Source organism: Salvelinus fontinalis, chromosome 41, assembly GCF_029448725.1.
Source record: "Salvelinus fontinalis isolate EN_2023a chromosome 41, ASM2944872v1, whole genome shotgun sequence".
Classification (NCBI taxonomy): Eukaryota; Metazoa; Chordata; class Actinopteri; order Salmoniformes; family Salmonidae; genus Salvelinus; species Salvelinus fontinalis.
The window spans coordinates 22,726,352-22,749,415 of NC_074705.1; the positions used below are offsets into that span (position 1 = coordinate 22,726,352).

General features: G+C 38.9%; 1 protein-coding gene across 1 annotated transcript in view; it reads left to right on the forward strand.

The window, feature by feature from the left end:
- The window catches only part of LOC129840737 (calcium-binding protein 39-like), a 26,191-nt gene continuing 3,127 nt past the window's right edge, over window positions 1-23,064 (forward strand). Inside the window, exons 1-7 of the mRNA XM_055908877.1 lie at window positions 1-232; window positions 20,193-20,318; window positions 21,284-21,448; window positions 21,530-21,648; window positions 21,753-21,921; window positions 22,174-22,233; window positions 22,993-23,058. Coding sequence (XP_055764852.1) covers window positions 20,217-20,318; window positions 21,284-21,448; window positions 21,530-21,648; window positions 21,753-21,921; window positions 22,174-22,233; window positions 22,993-23,058 — 681 coding nt within the window. The 5' untranslated portion in view covers window positions 1-232; window positions 20,193-20,216. The remainder of the gene's footprint in view (window positions 233-20,192; window positions 20,319-21,283; window positions 21,449-21,529; window positions 21,649-21,752; window positions 21,922-22,173; window positions 22,234-22,992; window positions 23,059-23,064) is intronic.

Genomic DNA, 23,064 nt, shown 5'->3' on the forward strand with positions numbered 1-23,064 from the left:
CGCCGCCTTTCCTGGGACTGTGGCTCATATCGAATCAGACCAAATGGAATTCTGCACTGCCTTCTTAAAAGATTCCGTACATTTTAATTCGCACATACACATATTCCTCTGACGTTTTGCCCAGCATACAACACACCGCTGGCGTGACCAGAAAAAGCTGCTCGGTTACATTGAGAATCGAGACAGCAACAAAGACATCCGAGAGAAAGAATACAAAATAGACTCTTGCACCGTAAGTAGTCGTAATTTATTAGATCCTTACGAGATAGCTAGCTAGGTAAAGTTAGGCAATTTTACCCCACGATTATTGTTCAAATGTTTCAAATTGATGCTGCCCTTAACATTGTATTCAATCGATTCAAGTTTGAAACAATCTTTCTACTTTAATTAAATGCAGCCATTGCCAATCTGTTTAGCTGCATTTCTGTAAAACCATTAGCTGCTAAAACGGTCCGATGTATGCATGTGACATCCATTCTGTTAAAGGGAGTTTAAAACCCCAAACGGGTGTATCCCATAGTTGACATATTCGCACATGTCTCATTTGTTTTATTTCTGCATGTCTACATTAATCTACATGTCATGTGAAGCTTTCATCCGGGAACGCTCTTCCCTAAACATGTTTGATGGTCCTTTAACACACAGGACAAGTAGAGTGTGTATGCGTAATGTCACGCATCGAATGTGTCAAGTCTGGCTTTGTTTGTACAGTGTTTGTTTTGCTTTAACACTAGCAGAGCTTAGCTTTCCGTGCAGTAGGATAGGAACACCAATGAACAGTGAAGACGGAGAGAAGCCGTCGCATAGGCTGCTATTCTGTCTGGCCAACTGTCATTCTCTATTACGCCTACAGTAACAACCTAATCGAAATGTTCGTTTTATAAATAATTTCTTAATTTAAAGACATTGGACCTTGACCTAACATGTTACATGTTTTGTTTGGCTCCTTGTTTTGTTATTATTCATTTATTTATGTATTTATCCCGCCAGACTAGTTTTGTGTTCTCCAGCTTTAATGCATAATTATTTGTGCCTCCATATTTCTAAATCAGACAGTCCGTGTCATTAGACAGAATGTGTAATGTAAATGTATGTTTTGAAAGTGTCAGATTGTGAATGTTGGTAGCCAATCTTAGACCAGGCATGAACAACTGTCACCCAGACTGCACCTCACATAGGATAGATTGTCTCACCATTTTTTTAAAGAGTACCCTATGACATGTCTGACAAGCTGCATAGGCTTATGTCATCAGTGATGTAGTCAGTGCAGCGTCTATCATGATGCTCAGTGATGCTTTAGGTAACTCTAGGCCTTATGGGAGTTTTATTTCAACAGCAGCACCATGTACTGTGCGTTGGCTCTAACCACAGATCTAGGACCAGATTACCCTACCCCCAATCATAGCCTTCACCATTAGGGGTTGGAAAATATCTGACCCTTTATCTGTGGTTAGGGGTGATTAGAGGCCAGAATGATGATGGTGGTTTGATGATAAAGATAACAGGCAAAATGGCTGCAGAACATCCCCTGAAATAGAACAACCCATTGGAGTGTTCCATCAGTCTTTTTGTTTTGTCTGGGTTCCGTTTGCATTCAGTCTGAGTTCTGAGTTGTTCTGTCTGTATTCTTTCTGTGATGAGGTCGTGTGTGTTTGTTCATGGAGCTCTGGGACTGGACTCCATCTTGACTGAGGGAGATGGAATCACGTCAGGCCCTGTGAAGGGCAGTACCTCTCCCCTCTCCTGCTTCAGTCTCTCTCTCCTACTACCGTAACCATTCTCATGATTTATAAATGACTCCCTAGAGCTCCATAAATGACTCCCTAGAGCTCCATAAATGACTCCCTAGAGCTCCATAAATGACTCCCTAGAGCTCCATAAATGACTCCCTAGAGCTCCATAAATGACTCCCTAGAGCTCCATAAATGACTCCCAAAAGCTTGTTTAGCAAAAAAAATCTATGCATTCGCAACCATGGAGCAAAACAGGCGGGGTTGGCTTAGAATCAATGGATCGTTGACATGTAAACGTATATTTTTGTCACATGCTTAGTAAACAACAGGTGTAGACTAACAGTGAAATGCTTACGAGGCCTTCCCAACAATGCAGAATACAATAAAGTAGAAAAAAATTTAACACAAGGATTAAATCAGCAATGATGGCTTGGCTATATACATGGGGTACCAGTACCGAGTGGATGTGCAGGGGTACGAGGTAATCGAGGTAGATATGTACTTATAGGTAGGGGTAAAGTGACTTGTTAACAGGATAGATGATATGTGATGAGTGTGTGTGTGTGGCGACAGTGTGCCTGTGAGCGTGTGTATGTGTTGGAGTGTGTGTGGGTAGAGTCCAGTGTGTATGCATAGAGTCAAAAAGAGTTAGTGCATTGTTTTCGTGACGTTGTCAGCTAACCTGTCTGGCTGTAGATCAACTATTTTCCGGTTTCACATCTACTCAACCAATGCTAGATATTTGGTGAGATGAGGTTAATGTAATATGCTATGTAATACCAGGGTGTTGGTTAGATGAGGTTAGTTTATTTAATTATAATACCAGGGTGTCGGTTAGATGAGGTTAGTTTATTTAATTGTAATACCAGGGTGTCGGTTAGATGAGGTTAGTTTATTTAATATGCCTATTGTAATACCAGGGTGTTGGTTAGATGAGGTTAGTTTATTTAATTGTAATACCAGGGTGTCGGTTAGATGAGGTTAGTTTATTTAATATGCCTATTGTAATACCAGGGTGTTGGTTAGATGAGGTTAGTTTATTTAATTGTAATACCAGGGTGTCGGTTAGATGAGGTTAGTTTATTTAATATGCCTATTGTAATACCAGGGTGTTGGTTAGATGAGGTTAGTTTATTTAATTGTAATACCAGGGTGCCGGTTAGATGAGGTTAGTTTATTTAATATGCCTATTGTAATACCAGGGTGCCGGTTAGATGAGGTTAGTTTATTTAATATGCCTATTGTAATACCAGGGTGTCGGTTAGATGAGGTTAGTTTATTTAATATGCCTATTGTAATACCAGGGTGTCGGTTAGATGAGGTTAGTTTATTTAATTGTAATACCAGGGTGCCGGTTAGATGAGGTTAGTTTATTTAATATGCCTATTGTAATACCAGGGTGCCGGTTAGATGAGGTTAGTTTATTTAATATGCCTATTGTAATACCAGGGTGTCGGTTAGATGAGGTTCGTTTATTTAATATGCCTATTGTAATACCAGGGTGTCGGTTAGATGAGGTTAGTTTATTTAATTGTAATACCAGCGGGTCGGTTAGATGAGGTTAGTTTATTTAATATGCCTATTGTAATACCAGGGTGTTGGTTAGATGAGGTTAGTTTATTTAATATGCCTATTGTAATACCAGGGTGTCGGTTAGATGAGGTTAGTTTATTTAATTGTAATACCAGGGTGTCGGTTAGATGAGGTTAGTTTATTTAATATGCCTATTGTAATACCAGCGGGTCGGTTAGATGAGGTTAGTTTATTTAATTGTAATACCAGGGTGTCGGTTAGATGATGTTAGTTTATTTAATTGTAATACCAGGGTGTCGGTTAGATGAGGTAAGTTTATTTAATATGCCTATTGTAATACCAGGGTGTCGGTTAGATGAGGTTAGTTTATTTAATATGCCTATTGTAATACCAGGGTGTCGGTTAGATGAGGTTAGTTTATTTAATATGCCTATTGTAATACCAGCGTGTCGGTTAGATGAGGTTAGTTTATTTAATATGCCTATTGTAATACCAGCGTGTCGGTTAGATGAGGTTAGTTTATTAAATATGCCTATTGTAATACCAGGGTGCCGGTTAGATGAGGTTAGTTTATATAATATGCCTATTGTAATACCAGGGTGTCGGTTAGATGAGGTAAGTTTATTTAATATGCCTATTGTAATACCAGGGTGCCGGTTAGATGAGGTTAGTTTATTTAATATGCCTATTGTAATACCAGGGTGTCGGTTAGATGAGGTTAGTTTATTTAATATGCCTATTGTAATACCAGGGTGTCGGTTAGATGAGGTTAGTTTATTTAATATGCCTATTGTAATACCAGCGTGTCGGTTAGATGAGGTTAGTTTATTTAATTGTAATACCAGGGTGTCGGTTAGATGAGGTTAGTTTATTTAATATGCCTATTGTAATACCAGGGTGTCGGTTAGATGAGGTTAGTTTATTTAATATGCCTATTGTAATACCAGGGTGTTGGTTAGATGAGGTTAGTTTATTTAATTGTAATACCAGGGTGTCGGTTAGATGAGGTTAGTTTATTTAATTGTAATACCAGGGTGTCGGTTAGATGAGGTTAGTTTATTTAATTGTAATACCAGGGTGTCGGTTAGATGAGGTTAGTTTATTTAATTGTAATACCAGCGGGTCGGTTAGATGAGGTTAGTTTATTTAATATGCCTATTGTAATACCAGGGTGTTGGTTAGTTTATTTAATATGCCTATTGTAATACCAGGGTGTCGGTTAGATGAGGTTAGTTTATTTAATATGCCTATTGTAATACCAGGGTGTTGGTTAGATGAGGTTAGTTTATTTAATTGTAATACCAGGGTGTTGGTTAGATGAGGTTAGTTTATTTAATATGCCTATTGTAATACCAGGGTGTTGGTTAGATGAGGTTAGTTTATTTAATTGTAATACCAGGGTGTCGGTTAGATGAGGTTAGTTTATTTAATATGCCTATTGTAATACCAGGGTGTCTGTTAGATGAGGTTAGTTTATTTAATATGCCTATTGTAATACCAGGGTGTCGGTTAGATGAGGTTAGTTTATTTAATATGCCTATTGTAATACCAGGGTGTTGGTTAGATGAGGTTAGTTTATTTAATTGTAATACCAGGGTGTCGGTTAGATGAGGTTAGTTTATTTAATATGCCTATTGTAATACCAGGGTGTCGGTTAGATGAGGTTAGTTTATTTAATATGCCTATTGTAATACCAGGGTGTCGGTTAGATGAGGTTAGTTTATTTAATATGCCTATTGTAATACCAGGGTGTCGGTTAGATGAGGTTAGTTTATTTAATTGTAATACCAGGGTGTTGGTTAGATGAGGTTAGTTTATTTAATATGCCTATTGTAATACCAGGGTGTCGGTTAGATGAGGTTAGTTTATTTAATTGTAATACCAGGGTGTTGGTTAGATGAGGTTAGTTTATTTAATTGTAATACCAGGGTGTCGGTTAGATGAGGTTAGTTTATTTAATATGCCTATTGTAATACCAGCGGGTCGGTTAGATGAGGTTAGTTTATTTAATATGCCTATTGTAATACCAGGGTGTCGGTTAGATGAGGTTAGTTTATTTAATTGTAATACCAGGGTGTCGGTTAGATGAGGTTAGTTTATTTAATTGTAATACCAGGGTGTCGGTTAGATGAGGTTAGTTTATTTAATATGCCTATTGTAATACCAGGGTGTTGGTTAGATGAGGTTAGTTTATTTAATTGTAATACCAGGGTGTCGGTTAGATGAGGTTAGTTTATTTAATTGTAATACCAGGGTGTCGGTTAGATGAGGTTAGTTTATTTAATATGCCTATTGTAATACCAGGGTGTCGGTTAGATGAGGTTAGTTTATTTAATTGTAATACCAGGGTGTCGGTTAGATGAGGTTAGTTTATTTAATATGCCTATTGTAATACCAGGGTGTTGGTTAGATGAGGTTAGTTTATTTAATATGCCTATTGTAATACCAGGGTGTCGGTTAGATGAGGTTAGTTTATTTAATATGCCTATTGTAATACCAGCGTGTCGGTTAGATGAGGTTAGTTTATTTAATTGTAATACCAGGGTGTCGGTTAGATGAGGTTAGTTTATTTAATATGCCTATTGTAATACCAGCGTGTCGGTTAGATGAGGTTAGTTTATTGAATATGCCTATTGTAATACCAGGGTGCCGGTTAGATGAGGTTAGTTTATATAATATGCCTATTGTAATACCAGGGTGTCGGTTAGATGAGGTTAGTTTATTTAATATGCCTATTGTAATACCAGGGTGTCGGTTAGATGAGGTTAGTTTATTTAATATGCCTATTGTAATACCAGGGTGTCGGTTAGATGAGGTTAGTTTATTTAATATGCCTATTGTAATACCAGCGTGTCGGTTAGATGAGGTTAGTTTATTTAATTGTAATACCAGGGTGTCGGTTAGATGAGGTTAGTTTATTTAATATGCCTATTGTAATACCAGGGTGTCGGTTAGATGAGGTTAGTTTATTTAATATGCCTATTGTAATACCAGGGTGTTGGTTAGATGAGGTTAGTTTATTTAATTGTAATACCAGGGTGTCGGTTAGATGAGGTTAGTTTATTTAATTGTAATACCAGGGTGTCGGTTAGATGAGGTTAGTTTATTTAATTGTAATACCAGGGTGTCGGTTAGATGAGGTTAGTTTATTTAATTGTAATACCAGGGTGTCGGTTAGATGAGTTTAGTTTATTTAATTGTAATACCAGGGTGTCGGTTAGATGAGGTTAGTTTATTTAATTGTAATACCAGCGGGTCGGTTAGATGAGGTTAGTTTATTTAATATGCCTATTGTAATACCAGGGTGTTGGTTAGATGAGGTTAGTTTATTTAATATGCCTATTGTAATACCAGGGTGTCGGTTAGATGAGGTTAGTTTATTTAATATGCCTATTGTAATACCAGGGTGTTGGTTAGATGAGGTTAGTTTATTTAATTGTAATACCAGGGTGTCGGTTAGATGAGGTTAGTTTATTTAATTGTAATACCAGGGTGTCGGTTAGATGAGGTTAGTTTATTTAATTGTAATACCAGGGTGTCGGTTAGATGAGGTTAGTTTATTTAATTGTAATACCAGGGTGTCGGTTAGATGAGGTTAGTTTATTTAATTGTAATACCAGCGGGTCGGTTAGATGAGATTAGTTTATTTAATATGCCTATTGTAATACCAGGGTGTTGGTTAGATGAGGTTAGTTTATTTAATATGCCTATTGTAATACCAGGGTGTCGGTTAGATGAGGTTAGTTTATTTAATATGCCTATTGTAATACCAGGGTGTTGGTTAGATGAGGTTAGTTTATTTAATTGTAATACCAGGGTGTCGGTTAGATGAGGTTAGTTTATTTAATTGTAATACCAGGGTGTCGGTTAGATGAGGTTAGTTTATTTAATTGTAATACCAGGGTGTCGGTTAGATGAGTTTAGTTTATTTAATTGTAATACCAGGGTGTCGGTTAGATGAGGTTAGTTTATTTAATTGTAATACCAGCGGGTCGGTTAGATGAGGTTAGTTTATTTAATATGCCTATTGTAATACCAGGGTGTTGGTTAGATGAGGTTAGTTTATTTAATTGTAATACCAGGGTGTCGGTTAGATGAGGTTAGTTTATTTAATTGTAATACCAGGGTGTCGGTTAGATGAGGTTAGTTTATTTAATTGTAATACCAGGGTGTCGGTTAGATGAGGTTAGTTTATTTAATTGTAATACCAGGGTGTCGGTTAGATGAGGTTAGTTTATTTAATTGTAATACCAGCGGGTCGGTTAGATGAGATTAGTTTATTTAATATGCCTATTGTAATACCAGGGTGTTGGTTAGATGAGGTTAGTTTATTTAATATGCCTATTGTAATACCAGGGTGTCGGTTAGATGAGGTTAGTTTATTTAATATGCCTATTGTAATACCAGGGTGTTGGTTAGATGAGGTTAGTTTATTTAATTGTAATACCAGGGTGTTGGTTAGATGAGGTTAGTTTATTTAATATGCCTATTGTAATACCAGGGTGTTGGTTAGACGAGGTTAGTTTATTTAATTGTAATACCAGGGTGTCGGTTAGATGAGGTTAGTTTATTTAATATGCCTATTGTAATACCAGGGTGTCGGTTAGATGAGGTTAGTTTATTTAATATGCCTATTGTAATACCAGGGTGTCGGTTAGATGAGGTTAGTTTATTTAATATGCCTATTGTAATACCAGGGTGTTGGTTAGATGAGGTTAGTTTATTTAATTGTAATACCAGGGTGTCGGTTAGATGAGGTTAGTTTATTTAATATGCCTATTGTAATACCAGGGTGTCGGTTAGATGAGGTTAGTTTATTTAATATGCCTATTGTAATACCAGGGTGTCGGTTAGATGAGGTTAGTTTATTTAATATGCCTATTGTAATACCAGGGTGTCGGTTAGATGAGGTTAGTTTATTTAATTGTAATACCAGGGTGTTGGTTAGATGAGGTTAGTTTATTTAATATGCCTATTGTAATACCAGGGTGTCGGTTAGATGAGGTTAGTTTATTTAATTGTAATACCAGGGTGTTGGTTAGATGAGGTTAGTTTATTTAATTGTAATACCAGGGTGTCGGTTAGATGAGGTTAGTTTATTTGATATGCCTATTGTAATACCAGCGGGTCGGTTAGATGAGGTTAGTTTATTTAATATGCCTATTGTAATACCAGGGTGTCGGTTAGATGAGGTTAGTTTATTTAATTGTAATACCAGGGTGTCGGTTAGATGAGGTTAGTTTATTTAATTGTAATACCAGGGTGCCGGTTAGATGAGGTTAGTTTATTTAATATGCCTATTGTAATACCAGCGTGTCGGTTAGATGAGGTTAGTTTATTAAATATGCCTATTGTAATACCAGGGTGCCGGTTAGATGAGGTTAGTTTATATAATATGCCTATTGTAATACCAGGGTGTCGGTTAGATGAGGTAAGTTTATTTAATATGCCTATTGTAATACCAGGGTGCCGGTTAGATGAGGTTAGTTTATTTAATATGCCTATTGTAATACCAGGGTGTCGGTTAGATGAGGTTAGTTTATTTAATATGCCTATTGTAATACCAGGGTGTCGGTTAGATGAGGTTAGTTTATTTAATATGCCTATTGTAATACCAGCGTGTCGGTTAGATGAGGTTAGTTTATTTAATTGTAATACCAGGGTGTCGGTTAGATGAGGTTAGTTTATTTAATATGCCTATTGTAATACCAGGGTGTCGGTTAGATGAGGTTAGTTTATTTAATATGCCTATTGTAATACCAGGGTGTTGGTTAGATGAGGTTAGTTTATTTAATTGTAATACCAGGGTGTCGGTTAGATGAGGTTAGTTTATTTAATTGTAATACCAGGGTGTCGGTTAGATGAGGTTAGTTTATTTAATTGTAATACCAGGGTGTCGGTTAGATGAGGTTAGTTTATTTAATTGTAATACCAGGGTGTCGGTTAGATGAGGTTAGTTTATTTAATTGTAATACCAGCGGGTCGGTTAGATGAGGTTAGTTTATTTAATATGCCTATTGTAATACCAGGGTGTTGGTTAGATGAGGTTAGTTTATTTAATATGCCTATTGTAATACCAGGGTGTCGGTTAGATGAGGTTAGTTTATTTAATATGCCTATTGTAATACCAGGGTGTTGGTTAGATGAGGTTAGTTTATTTAATTGTAATACCAGGGTGTTGGTTAGATGAGGTTAGTTTATTTAATATGCCTATTGTAATACCAGGGTGTTGGTTAGATGAGGTTAGTTTATTTAATTGTAATACCAGGGTGTCGTTTAGATGAGGTTAGTTTATTTAATATGCCTATTGTAATACCAGGGTGTCGGTTAGATGAGGTTAGTTTATTTAATATGCCTATTGTAATACCAGGGTGTCGGTTAGATGAGGTTAGTTTATTTAATATGCCTATTGTAATACCAGGGTGTTGGTTAGATGAGGTTAGTTTATTTAATTGTAATACCAGGGTGTCGGTTAGATGAGGTTAGTTTATTTAATATGCCTATTGTAATACCAGGGTGTCGGTTAGATGAGGTTAGTTTATTTAATATGCCTATTGTAATACCAGGGTGTCGGTTAGATGAGGTTAGTTTATTTAATATGCCTATTGTAATACCAGGGTGTCGGTTAGATGAGGTTAGTTTATTTAATTGTAATACCAGGGTGTTGGTTAGATGAGGTTAGTTTATTTAATATGCCTATTGTAATACCAGGGTGTCGGTTAGATGAGGTTAGTTTATTTAATTGTAATACCAGGGTGTTGGTTAGATGAGGTTAGTTTATTTAATTGTAATACCAGGGTGTCGGTTAGATGAGGTTAGTTTATTTAATATGCCTATTGTAATACCAGCGGGTCGGTTAGATGAGGTTAGTTTATTTAATATGCCTATTGTAATACCAGGGTGTCGGTTAGATGAGGTTAGTTTATTTAATTGTAGTACCAGGGTGTCGGTTAGATGAGGTTAGTTTATTTAATTGTAATACCAGGGTGTCGGTTAGATGAGGTTAGTTTATTTAATATGCCTATTGTAATACCAGGGTGTTGGTTAGATGAGGTTAGTTTATTTAATATGCCTATTGTAATACCAGGGTGTCGGTTAGATGAGGTTAGTTTATTTAATATGCCTATTGTAATACCAGGGTGTTGGTTAGATGAGGTTAGTTTATTTAATATGCCTATTGTAATACCAGGGTGTCGGTTAGATGAGGTTAGTTTATTTAATATGCCTATTGTAATACCAGGGTGTTGGTTAGATGAGGTTAGTTTATTTAATTGTAATACCAGGGTGTTGGTTAGATGAGGTTAGTTTATTTAATATGCCTATTGTAATACCAGGGTGTTGGTTAGATGAGGTTAGTTTATTTAATTGTAATACCAGGGTGTCGTTTAGATGAGGTTAGTTTATTTAATATGCCTATTGTAATACCAGGGTGTCGGTTAGATGAGGTTAGTTTATTTAATATGCCTATTGTAATACCAGGGTGTCGGTTAGATGAGGTTAGTTTATTTAATATGCCTATTGTAATACCAGGGTGTTGGTTAGATGAGGTTAGTTTATTTAATTGTAATACCAGGGTGTCGGTTAGATGAGGTTAGTTTATTTAATATGCCTATTTTAATACCAGGGTGTCGGTTAGATGAGGTTAGTTTATTTAATATGCCTATTGTAATACCAGGGTGTCGGTTAGATGAGGTTAGTTTATTTAATATGCCTATTGTAATACCAGGGTGTCGGTTAGATGAGGTTATTTTTTTTAATTGTAATACCAGGGTGTTGGTTAGATGAGGTTAGTTTATTTAATATGCCTATTGTAATACCAGGGTGTTGGTTAGATGAGGTTAGTTTATTTAATTGTAATACCAGGGTGTCGTTTAGATGAGGTTAGTTTATTTAATATGCCTATTGTAATACCAGGGTGTCGGTTAGATGAGGTTAGTTTATTTAATATGCCTATTGTAATACCAGGGTGTTGGTTAGATGAGGTTAGTTTATTTAATTGTAATACCAGGGTGTCGGTTAGATGAGGTTAGTTTATTTAATATGCCTATTGTAATACCAGGGTGTCGGTTAGATGAGGTTAGTTTATTTAATATGCCTATTGTAATACCAGGGTGTCGGTTAGATGAGGTTAGTTTATTTAATTGTAATACCAGGGTGTTGGTTAGATGAGGTTAGTTTATTTAATATGCCTATTGTAATACCAGGGTGTCGGTTAGATGAGGTTAGTTTATTTAATTGTAATACCAGGGTGTTGGTTAGATGAGGTTAGTTTATTTAATTGTAATACCAGGGTGTCGGTTAGATGAGGTTAGTTTATTTAATATGCCTATTGTAATACCAGCGGGTCGGTTAGATGAGGTTAGTTTATTTAATATGCCTATTGTAATACCAGGGTGTCGGTTAGATGAGGTTAGTTTATTTAATTGTAGTACCAGGGTGTCGGTTAGATGAGGTTAGTTTATTTAATTGTAATACCAGGGTGTCGGTTAGATGAGGTTAGTTTATTTAATATGCCTATTGTAATACCAGGGTGTTGGTTAGATGAGGTTAGTTTATTTAATATGCCTATTGTAATACCAGGGTGTCGGTTAGATGAGGTTAGTTTATTTAATATGCCTATTGTAATACCAGGGTGTTGGTTAGATGAGGTTAGTTTATTTAATATGCCTATTGTAATACCAGGGTGTCGGTTAGATGAGGTTAGTTTATTTAATATGCCTATTGTAATACCAGGGTGTTGGTTAGATGAGGTTAGTTTATTTAATTGTAATACCAGGGTGTTGGTTAGATGAGGTTAGTTTATTTAATATGCCTATTGTAATACCAGGGTGTTGGTTAGATGAGGTTAGTTTATTTAATTGTAATACCAGGGTGTTGGTTAGATGAGGTTAGTTTATTTAATATGCCTATTGTAATACCAGGGTGTCGTTTAGATGAGGTTAGTTTATTTAATATGCCTATTGTAATACCAGGGTGTCGGTTAGATGAGGTTAGTTTATTTAATATGCCTATTGTAATACCAGGGTGTCGGTTAGATGAGGTTAGTTTATTTAATATGCCTATTGTAATACCAGGGTGTTGGTTAGATGAGGTTAGTTTATTTAATTGTAATACCAGGGTGTCGGTTAGATGAGGTTAGTTTATTTAATATGCCTATTGTAATACCAGGGTGTCGGTTAGATGAGGTTAGTTTATTTAATATGCCTATTGTAATACCAGGGTGTCGGTTAGATGAGGTTAGTTTATTTAATTGTAATACCAGGGTGTTGGTTAGATGAGGTTAGTTTATTTAATATGCCTATTGTAATACCAGGGTGTCGGTTAGATGAGGTTAGTTTATTTAATTGTAATACCAGGGTGTTGGTTAGTTTATTTAATTGTAATACCAGGGTGTCGGTTAGATGAGGTTAGTTTATTTAATATGCCTATTGTAATACCAGCGGGTCGGTTAGATGAGGTTAGTTTATTTAATATGCCTATTGTAATACCAGGGTGTCGGTTAGATGAGGTTAGTTTATTTAATTGTAATACCAGGGTGTCGGTTAGATGAGGTTAGTTTATTTAATTGTAATACCAGGGTGTCGGTTAGATGAGGTTAGTTTATTTAATATGCCTATTGTAATACCAGGGTGTCGGTTAGATGAGGTTAGTTTATTTAATATGCCTATTGTAATACCAGGGTGTCGGTTAGATGAGGTTAGTTTATTTAATATGCCTATTGTAATACCAGGGTGTTGGTTAGATGAGGTTAGTTTATTTAATTGTAATACCAGGGTGTCGGGTTAGCGCTGGCCAAAAATCCATATCCAGCTAAATTCATTGAATTATCACGATAACAATACATTTAACGATACGCTTATAACATTTAATGTGTACCACAGTTATTATTTTTTATTACCCTTAAAACTAACACAACTACTTTGAATGCTGTAGCAATCACTTGTCCCATAAACAATAACCCATATTAGCAAATTTATATAATTTCATAATTCCCATTTCTCTAGTAGGACCCTATAGGATATTTATGTAATGACCGATATCAGCAAAATGTTCACGATAAGTGGTCGGTGTCGATCATTTTCAGTTTATCGTCCCAGCTCTAGTGTCAGTATAGGATAACAACCTTGCTGTTCTAGGCCCATGACAAGAAATACAAGCACTCCCTTTAGGAAAGGCTAAAAGGATTCCTCCTTATTTTTTAAAATATATTTATTTAACCTTTATTTAACTAGGCAAGTCAGTTAAAACAAATTCTTATTTACAATGACGGCCTACCAAAAGGCCTCCTGCGGGGACAGGCTGGGATTAAAAATAAATCAAATATAAATATAGGAAAAAACACACATCACGACAAGAGAGAAAACACTACATAAAGAGAGACCTAAGACAACAACATAGCAAGGCAGCAACATATGACAACACAGTAGCAACACAAAACATGGTACAAACATTATTGGGCACAGACAACAGCAAAACAGCCACAACTGTCAGTAAGCGTGTCCCTGATTGAGTCTTTGAATGATGTGATTGAGATAACTGTCCAGTTTGAGTGTTTGTTGCAGCTCGTTCCAGTTGTTAGCTGCAGTGAACTGAAAAGACAAGTGACCCAGGGATGTGTGTGCTTTGGGGACCTTTAACAGAATGTGACTGGCAGAACAGGTGTTGTATGTGGAGGATGAGGGCTGCAGTAGATATCTCAGATAGGGGGGAGTGAGGCCTAAGAGGGTTTTATAAATAAGCATCAACCTGTGGGTCTTGCGACGGGTATACAGAGATGACCAGTTTACAGAGGAGTGTAGAGTGCAGTAATGTGCTCTTTAAGGAGCATTGGTGGCAAATCTGATGGCCGAAGGTTAAAGAACATCTAGCCGCTCGAGAGCACCCTTACCTGCCGATCTATAAATTACGTCTCCGCAATCTAGCATGGGGGAAATCAATATAAATATATGCCATTTAACCGATGCTTTTATCCAAAGCAATTTAGTCATGCGTGCATATATTTTACGTATGGGTGGTCCCGGGAATCGAAACCACTACCCTGGCATCACAAGCACCATGCTCTAAAAAGGATCACATATACTGTAGATTGTATACATAGGATATGTCTGTTACCTAACTCTATCCTTCTAGGCTACATTAGACCAGGTTAAGGTTACAGATAATCCAGGGAAAATCAGTTTATTTGTAAAATATTACATACTGTAGGCCCCTAGTCTGTTACTAGAGGTCCGATAATGAACACAAGTCTGTGAATTGTGTCCAACTGGGCCTAGGCTACATCCAGGCCCCTTGTTTTCATCCAATCGCTCCTCATATCCGTAGGCTTCGTGGTATGTTTATAAAGTAGGCTAGCAGCCTTTTATTTCCTGGTTGAGCATGTTGTGGCGTGTCTGAATCAGGATTATCCCTTCCATTATGAACTCATGCAGTTGCCTGTCCAGAGACATTTAGCCTCATTCTTGTTTAATTCTGATTGATGGGTTGTTATTAAAGTTGCATTAATCAAATCAAATGTTATTTATCACATGGTTCGTAAACAACAGGTGTAGACTAACAGTGAAATGCTTCCCAACAATGCAGAGACAAAGATACTACTTATACTGTGTTTACTTCACAGCTTCATGGGAAATGCAGTTTTCTGAACAGGTCTGGGTGGGGAGAGCGGGGTTGGGTAGAGAGGGGGCTCCTTTCTTGCTTGTAGTCAGTGAGTGGGATAGGAAAATAATTTTCTTGGGTTCACTGTCCTGCATTTTGCGCTGGGGATTTTTCAGGGGTGACTGCAAGCATACCTAACATCCAGATAGAAATGGATAGTGTAGAACAGACATTCTCTTGCGTGAATAAAATAGGAATAGGGAATCCCATCTGCTCTACATGATGTGCAAGGCTGTGAGGGATGCAGTTCACTGAATAGTCTCCTGCTGTGGGCTGTGATCAAAGTAACAAGCTCCTGACATCAGTCTGTCTGTTCTGTTCTGGGAGGAATGGAGGTAATACTGTCACGCTCAGCACTAAGGATTAACAGTCACAAGTTCTACTCACCCCCACCCTCTCCCTCACACTCTCTCGGAGAGTTTGTTTCAGCAGCTAGGTTATCCTTCATGTTGGCATCAAACACTCCATAACAATAATGTTGTAAGATTCTTGCTAGAATGTAAACTGTTTTAGAACTCTAGGTGCCAACATGGCGAACTATTGGAATCCTAAACTTTACACAGTTGGCCTAACTTTACACTGGCCATGAGTAGGCTATTTCAGTATTTCGGACGCACATTGTTGAGACATCCTCTTGAGTGATGAAACGCACACACCTATTATCTGTTGTCTGGCTGCCTTTGTTTTGTTGTCATGACAACCATGCTGAATGCAGTGAGGTGTGCAGAGTGTAGTCTGACTCAGCGTAAGCGGTATTGCTTATGCCCTTTTATAAATCACTGCTAGATCCCAGGGGGAAGACTGCACTCTTCTTTCTGTGGGTGTATCTCAATACAGTTGCCTTCCTCTCCTTGTCTCCTCTCCTCCATCACTACTAATGTTCTTCAATCCTGGTCTGGGACACCCACAGGGGATGCAGGCTTCTGTTTGTTTATTTCACATCAATGTAGATGAACGAGAGGAGATTAGAAGAAGATACTTAATACTATTGAGATGCACCCCATGGCAAGTAAGGGGAGAAATGCCTGTGGTACACTGATATATGGTATAATTAAGCAATAAGGCTTGAGGGGGTGTGGTATATACCACGGCTAAAAGCAATGTGGAGTGCCCTGATACAACCCTTAGCCGTGGTTTATTGATCATATACCACAAACCCCCAAGGTGCCTTATTGCTATTATAAACTGGCTACCAACGTAATTAGAACAGTAAAAATATGTTTTGTCATACCCGTGATATACCACAGTTGTCAGCATTCAGGTCTCGAACCACCCAGTTTATAACGTGTGATATACACTGAGTGTACAAAACATTAAGAACACCTTCCTAATATTGGCTTGCACCTCAATTCGTTGGGTCATGGACTCTACAAGGTGTCGAAAGCGTTTCACAGGGATGCTGGCCCATGTTGACGCCAATGCTTCCCACAGTTGTGTTAAGTTGGCTGGATGTCCTTTGTGGTGGAATATTCTTGAAACACACAGGAAACTGTTGTGTGGAAAAACCCAGCAGCGTTGCAGTTCTTCACACAAACCACTGTGCCTGGCCCCTACTACCATACCCCGTTCAAAGGCACTTCAATATTTTGTCTTGCCCATTCACCCTCTGAATGGCAAACAGACAATCCGTCTCAATTGTCCCAAGGCTTAAAAATATATAATCTATATTGATTGAAGAGGATTTAACAAGTGACATCAATAAGGGATCATAGCTTACACACTCTTGGCATTCTCTCAACCAGCTTCATGAGGTAGTCACCTGGAATGCATTTCAATTAACACGTGTGCCTTGTTAAAAGCTCATTTGTGGAATTTCTTTCCTTCTTAATGTGTTTGAGCCAATCAGTTGTGTTGTGACAAGGTAGGGTGGGTATACAGAAGATAGCTAAAATACCAAGTCCATATTATGACAAGACAAGCTCAAATAAGCAACGAGAAACGACAGTCAGTCCTTACTTTAAGACGAAGGTTAGTCAATTCAGAACATTTCAAGAACTTTGAAAGTTTCTTCAAGTGCAGTCGCAAAAACCATCAAGCGCTATAAAAAAAACTGTCTCTCATTAGGACCACCACAAGAAAGGAAGACCCAGAGTTACCTCTGCTGCAGAGGACAAGTTCATTAGAGTTAACTGCAACTCAGATTGCAGCCCAAATAAATGTTTCACAGAGTTCAAGTAGCAGACACATCTCAACATCAACTGTTCAGAGGAGACTGCGTGAATCAGGCCTTCATGGTTGGATTTCTGCAAAGAAACCATTGCTAAAGGACACCAATAAGAGACTTGCCTTGGCCAAGAAACACGAGCAATGGAAATTAGACCAGTGGAAATCTGTTCTTTGGTCTGAGTCCAAATTGAGATTTTTGGTTCCAACCGCTCTGTCATTGTGAGACGCGGAGTAGGTGAACAGATGATCTCCGCATGTGTGGCTCCCACCATGAATCATGGAGGTGATGGTGTGGGGGTGCTTTTCTGGTGACACTTAACAAGCATGGCTACAACAGCATTCTGCAGCAATATCCCATCTGGTTTGCACTTAGTCCCACTATCATTTGTTTTTCAACAGGACAATGACCCAAAACACCTCCAGACTGTGTAAGGGATATTTGACCAAGAAGGAGAGTGATGGAGTGCTGCATTAGAGGACCTGGCCTCCATAATCACCTGACCTCAACCCAATTGAGATGGTTTGGGATGAGTTGGACCGCAGGGGTATTTTGGGATTTCATTAGCATCCCCATTAGCTGTTGCAAAAGCAGCAGCTACTCTTCCTGGGGTCCACACAACTTGAAACAATACAGAACATTAATAGACAAGAACAGCTCAAGGACAGAACTACTTAAAAAAAAATTAAAGGCATAAGTAGCCAACGTATCTATGCATACACAAACTATCTAGGTCAAATAGGGGAGAGGCGTTGTGCTGTGAGGTGTCGCAATATGAGATGGAATGGAGTTCCATGCAATAACGGCTCTGTATAACATTACGTTTTCTTGAATTTTTTCTGGATTTGGGTACAGTGAAAAGACCCCTGGTGGCATGTCTGGTGGGGTAAGTGTGTGTCAGAGCTTGTGTAAATTGACTATGCAAACAATTTGGGATTTTCAAAAAAAGAGTAGAAGGCCTAGAGAGCTGCCCTGCGGTACAGCACACTTTACAGTTTCCATTAAAGAAAACCCTTGTTTTATATTAAATTGCCATATCGTGGATTTAGAGCGGAGGTTGAAAGCTGAGCTGAGGTTCAACAACAGTTTATGGTCAATAATATCAAAGGCAGCACTGAAATCTAACAGTACAGCTCCCACAATCTTCATATTATAATTTGTCAGTGCAGTACATGTTGAGTTTCCTTCTCTATAAGCATGAAAGTCTGTTGTTAGTTTGTTTACAGAGAAATAGCAATCTATTTGGTCAAACACATTTTTTTCCAACAGTTTGCTAAGAGCTGGCAGCAAGCTTATAGGTCTGCTGTTTGAACAAGTAAAGACTGCTTTACCACTCTTGGGTAGCGGAATTATTTTGGCTTCCCTCCAGGCCTGAGAACGAAGGCTTTCCTCTAGGCTCAGATTAGATATGACAGATAGGAGTGGCTATAGAGTCCGCTACCATCCTCAGTAGCTTTCCATCGAAGTTGTCAATGCCACGAGGTTTGTCATTATTGATCGATAACATTCTTCCCCCCCCACCTATCCCACACTAACTTTACAAAATTCAAACTTCCAATGCTTTTCTTTCATTATTTTTTTATTTTTTATGCATGAATATGTTGGCTCACTGTTCGTTGTTGGCATTTCCTGCCTAAGTTTGCCCACTTTGCCAATGAAATAATGATTAAAAATAATTGGCAAAATTAAATGGTTTTGTGATGAATAAGCCATCTGATTCGATGAAAGATGGAGTTGAATTTGTCTTTCTGCCCATAAATTCATTTTAAAGTACTTCCATCATTCTTTATATTTTTGATTTTAACTTCATAATACAGTTTCTTCTTTTTGTTGAGTTTAGTCACATTTCTCATTTTGCAGTAGTCAGCCAGTCAATGTGCAGCCAGACTTATTAGCCACTTCTTTTGCCCAATCTCTTTCAACCATAGGGTTTTTCAATTCCTCATGGAGCCTTAAGTCAGTTTCTTAACAGGTGCATGTTTAACAATAATTGGAAGAAGCAATTTCATAAATTGATCAAGTGCAGCGTCTGGATGCTCCTCATTAATCACATCAGACCAACAAATATTTTTAACATCATCCACATAAGTCACAGCTAACTCTCTTATACACTATTTTAGGCCCAGCTGTTGGAACGTTGGCTTTCCTGGATATAGCCACTATATTGTGATCACTGCATTCAATGGGTACGGATACTTGTTCCTGTAGTGTTTCTAAACATGGAATAGCCTTCGTTTCTCAGAACAAGAATAGACTGATGAGCTTCAGAAGAAAATGATTTGATTCTCAACAGTTTTCAGCTGTGCTAACATATTTGCAAAATGGTTTTCTAATGATCAATTAGCTTATTAAAATTATAAAAACTTGGATTAACAAACACAACGTGCCATTGGAACACAGGAGTGATGGTTGCTGATAATGGGCCTCTGTAGATATTCCATTAAATATCTGCCGTTTCCAGCTACAATAGTCATTTACAACATTAACAATGTCTACACTGTATTTCTGATCAATTTGATGTTATTTTAATGAACAAAAAAATGGATTTTCTTTAAAAAACAAGGACATTTCTAAGTGACCCCAAACTTTTGAATGGTAGTGTGTATGTATTCTCCCGAAGGATTTTCAGATCAAAACCGTGTCCTATCCTATCTGAGGAAATGAGAAGCATCACATCTTCCAATTAATTTTTTCTGAATTGGGACTTTTAAATAAATTATCTGCCACTGATAGTTTTTTCCTGCAAAAAAATTCTGAGTTTCAATCGGACGGACGGTATAAATAAGTAATAAGGCCCGAGGGGGTGTGGTATATGGCCAATATACCAGGGCTAAGGGCTGTTCCTATGCATTACGCAACGCGGATACAGACCTTAGCTGTGGTATATTGGCCATATCACAAACCCCTGAGGTGCCTTATTGCTATTATAAACTGGTTACCAATGTAATTAGAGCAGTAAAAATAAATGTTTTGTCATACCCTTGGTATACTGTCTGATATACCGCGGCTGTCAGCCAATCAGCATTCAGGGCTCAAACCACCCAGTTGTGTAATTTATATGTTATCGATAGATGGGGTATAATGTGTGTGTTGTGTGTGTTTTTAAGGCTGTCAGGAGAGGCCCAGCCACCATGCCGCTGTTTGGAAAATCCCACAAGAATCCCGCCGACATCGTCCGAACTCTGAAGGAGAACATGGCCATCCTGGTCAAACATGACAAGAAAACAGATAAGGTGTGACGCATCTTCATAACATGAGTCCTTACACCACGAATCCTCACTAAACAAATCCTTACAACACAAGTCCTTATAATAGTCCTCACCACACAAACCAGTACTTCCCTTAGAAAAGGCCCACAAGCAGGTGTAACATTGCTGTTGGGGCCTCGGTGTACCTCTTCTATTTGATCCGATCAGTCAGTTGGTGTGGTTATTATTACGGTGCGCCTCTAGCTGACACTGGGCTGTGAAAGTAGCATCGCTGCCTGGCCGTTCCTTCATTGACACCCAGCTGTAAAGGCCCTCGCCACCACTGGACTGTTAGAGTTCTGTCCAGACAGAACTCGCAGTAACCTGGCTGTGTGCTGGAATTGCTTCAGCTCTAACCAGGCTGCTTCCACACACAGCCCGGCTATAGTGATCTCAATACAGTCCACTCCTGTCATATGCAATGCTGATATCCAGAGCAAGTCAATAATAATGTGTCTTATGATTGGGCCTGAGGCTGAGACATAAGTGTCTACAGAGATGTAGTCAATTAAATGTCTCCCTCTACTGGTCAACTCAAGTATAATACCATGGCATTTTTTTTTTTATAAACAGCATAACATTATTACATTTACATTTACATTTTAGTCATTTAGCAGACGCTCTTATCCAGAGCGACTTACAGTAGAGTGCATACATTTTATTACATTTTACATACTGAGACAAGGATATCCCTACCGGCCAAACCCTCCCTAACCCGGACGACGCTATTCCAATTGTGCGTCGCCCCACAGACCTCCCGGTTGCGGCCGGCTGCGACAGAGCCTGGGCGCGAACCCAGCCCAGCCTGGGCGCGAACCCAGAGACTCTGGTGGCACAGCTAGCACTGCGATGCAGTGCCCTAGACCACTGCGCCACCTGGGAGGTATTAGCAGCAATACTGTTAGAAGTACATATTGTGCCTGTGTGTCTAACTGGTGTCCCTGTCCCAGGCATCAGAGGAGGTGTCTAAGTGTCTTGTGGCCATGAAGGAGATACTATATGGGACCGGTGACAAGGAGCCTCACACAGAGACGGTGGCCCAGTTGGCCCAGGAGCTCTACAACAGCGGCCTGCTCATCTCCCTGGTGGAAAACCTGCAGGTCATCGACTTTGAGGTGAGACTGAGCCAAAGCCGGACCATCAGGGTCGTGTTCATTAGGCACCATTTTTAAACGTTTTCCATTGCATGCCCTCAGGGGAAGAAGGACGTGTGTCAGATCTTCAACAACATCCTGCGGAGGCAGATCGGCACTCGCAGCCCCACCGTCGAGTACTTCTGCTCTCACCAAGAGGTGCTGTTTGTGCTGCAAAAAGGGTGAGTTTCTCTCTCTCTCTCACACACACACTCCATGTACCACAGCTGACCACAGCCATTGGTATGATACTCAGTGACGTCTGCATGTGTCCCTCTTCCTGCAGGTATGAGACCCCTGGGTCGGCGCTGAACTGTGGCATCATGCTGAGGGAGTGTATCAGACACGAGCCACTGGCCAAGCTGGTTCTCCACTCAGAACACTTCCAGGACTTCTTCAATTACGTAGAGATGGAGACCTTCGACATCGCCTCAGACGCTTTCGCCACCTTCAAGGTCAGATTACACAAGATTTGAAAGCATCTTTGGGTCCTGGAAAAGCCTTGTATTAAACCCATATTAATAAGACTAGGATGGGCCCGTGATGATATGCTAATCTTTACATGACTGTTGTATCTGTCCATGCCCATTTGTTTGACAGTTGACAAAATGTATAGATCAGAAATGATTCGATGCAGCAGATGATATGCAATCTACAATGTTGTTTTGTGTGAATTAAAGTGAGCACGTTTCCTCCCCCATTCACAGGACCTGCTCACAAGACACAAGGTCCTGGTAGCTGAATATCTAGAACAGAATTATGACGCAGTAAGTGACATGTTCAACATTCTGCTGCCCTGGGAGCATTTACCTTTATCAGATGGACTTCATGGAAAGAAAATGTTTTTTGTTGTTACACCATCCATCCTCTGCCCTCTTGACAGAATTCATGAAGGAATGGGTGAATGCATTTACGACGTCACACACTCGAACTCTCATTGCCATTTACCAGATGAATACACTGAAGTGCGTGTGTGCCGATAAACAAAACATGTTGATTGATGACCCATACGCCACAATGAATGAGTGCATTTATAGCACCCTTAACACATTAGCCACATACACTCCAGGCATCTGTGGTCACTGGCTTTCCCTGCTTGCATAAGACCACCTTGTCCGTTGGTTGTAGTGTGGGGCTCAGGGAAGACCCCAGGGGAGAGCAGACCTGGAGGCTGCTCGGGTTACAGGCCAGACACTACCCTACACTGGGCCGCACTATTACTTTGGCTGCTTTCATGCCAAAAGCCGCTGGAGGCTTATCTCTCTCACACACACACACACACACACACACACACACACACACACACACACACACACAGAGGCCCAAACAGCACCCCTGATAAGGGCCCTTTCAGACCTGACAGATGTTAGAGAATATATCAACTTCAACAGACATTCCATCCCTTTTAACTATCTGAAACACCTATTTCATTCTATGAAAAAAAAAAAATGTGTGAATTTATTTTGAGCCACTTTTGACTGTTGAGATGCAGCCACCACTCAGCCTGTTCCTTTATATCTTTGCAGATCTTTGACCAGTATGAGAAGTTATTACACTCTGATAACTATGTGACAAAGAGACAGTCATTAAAGGTGTGT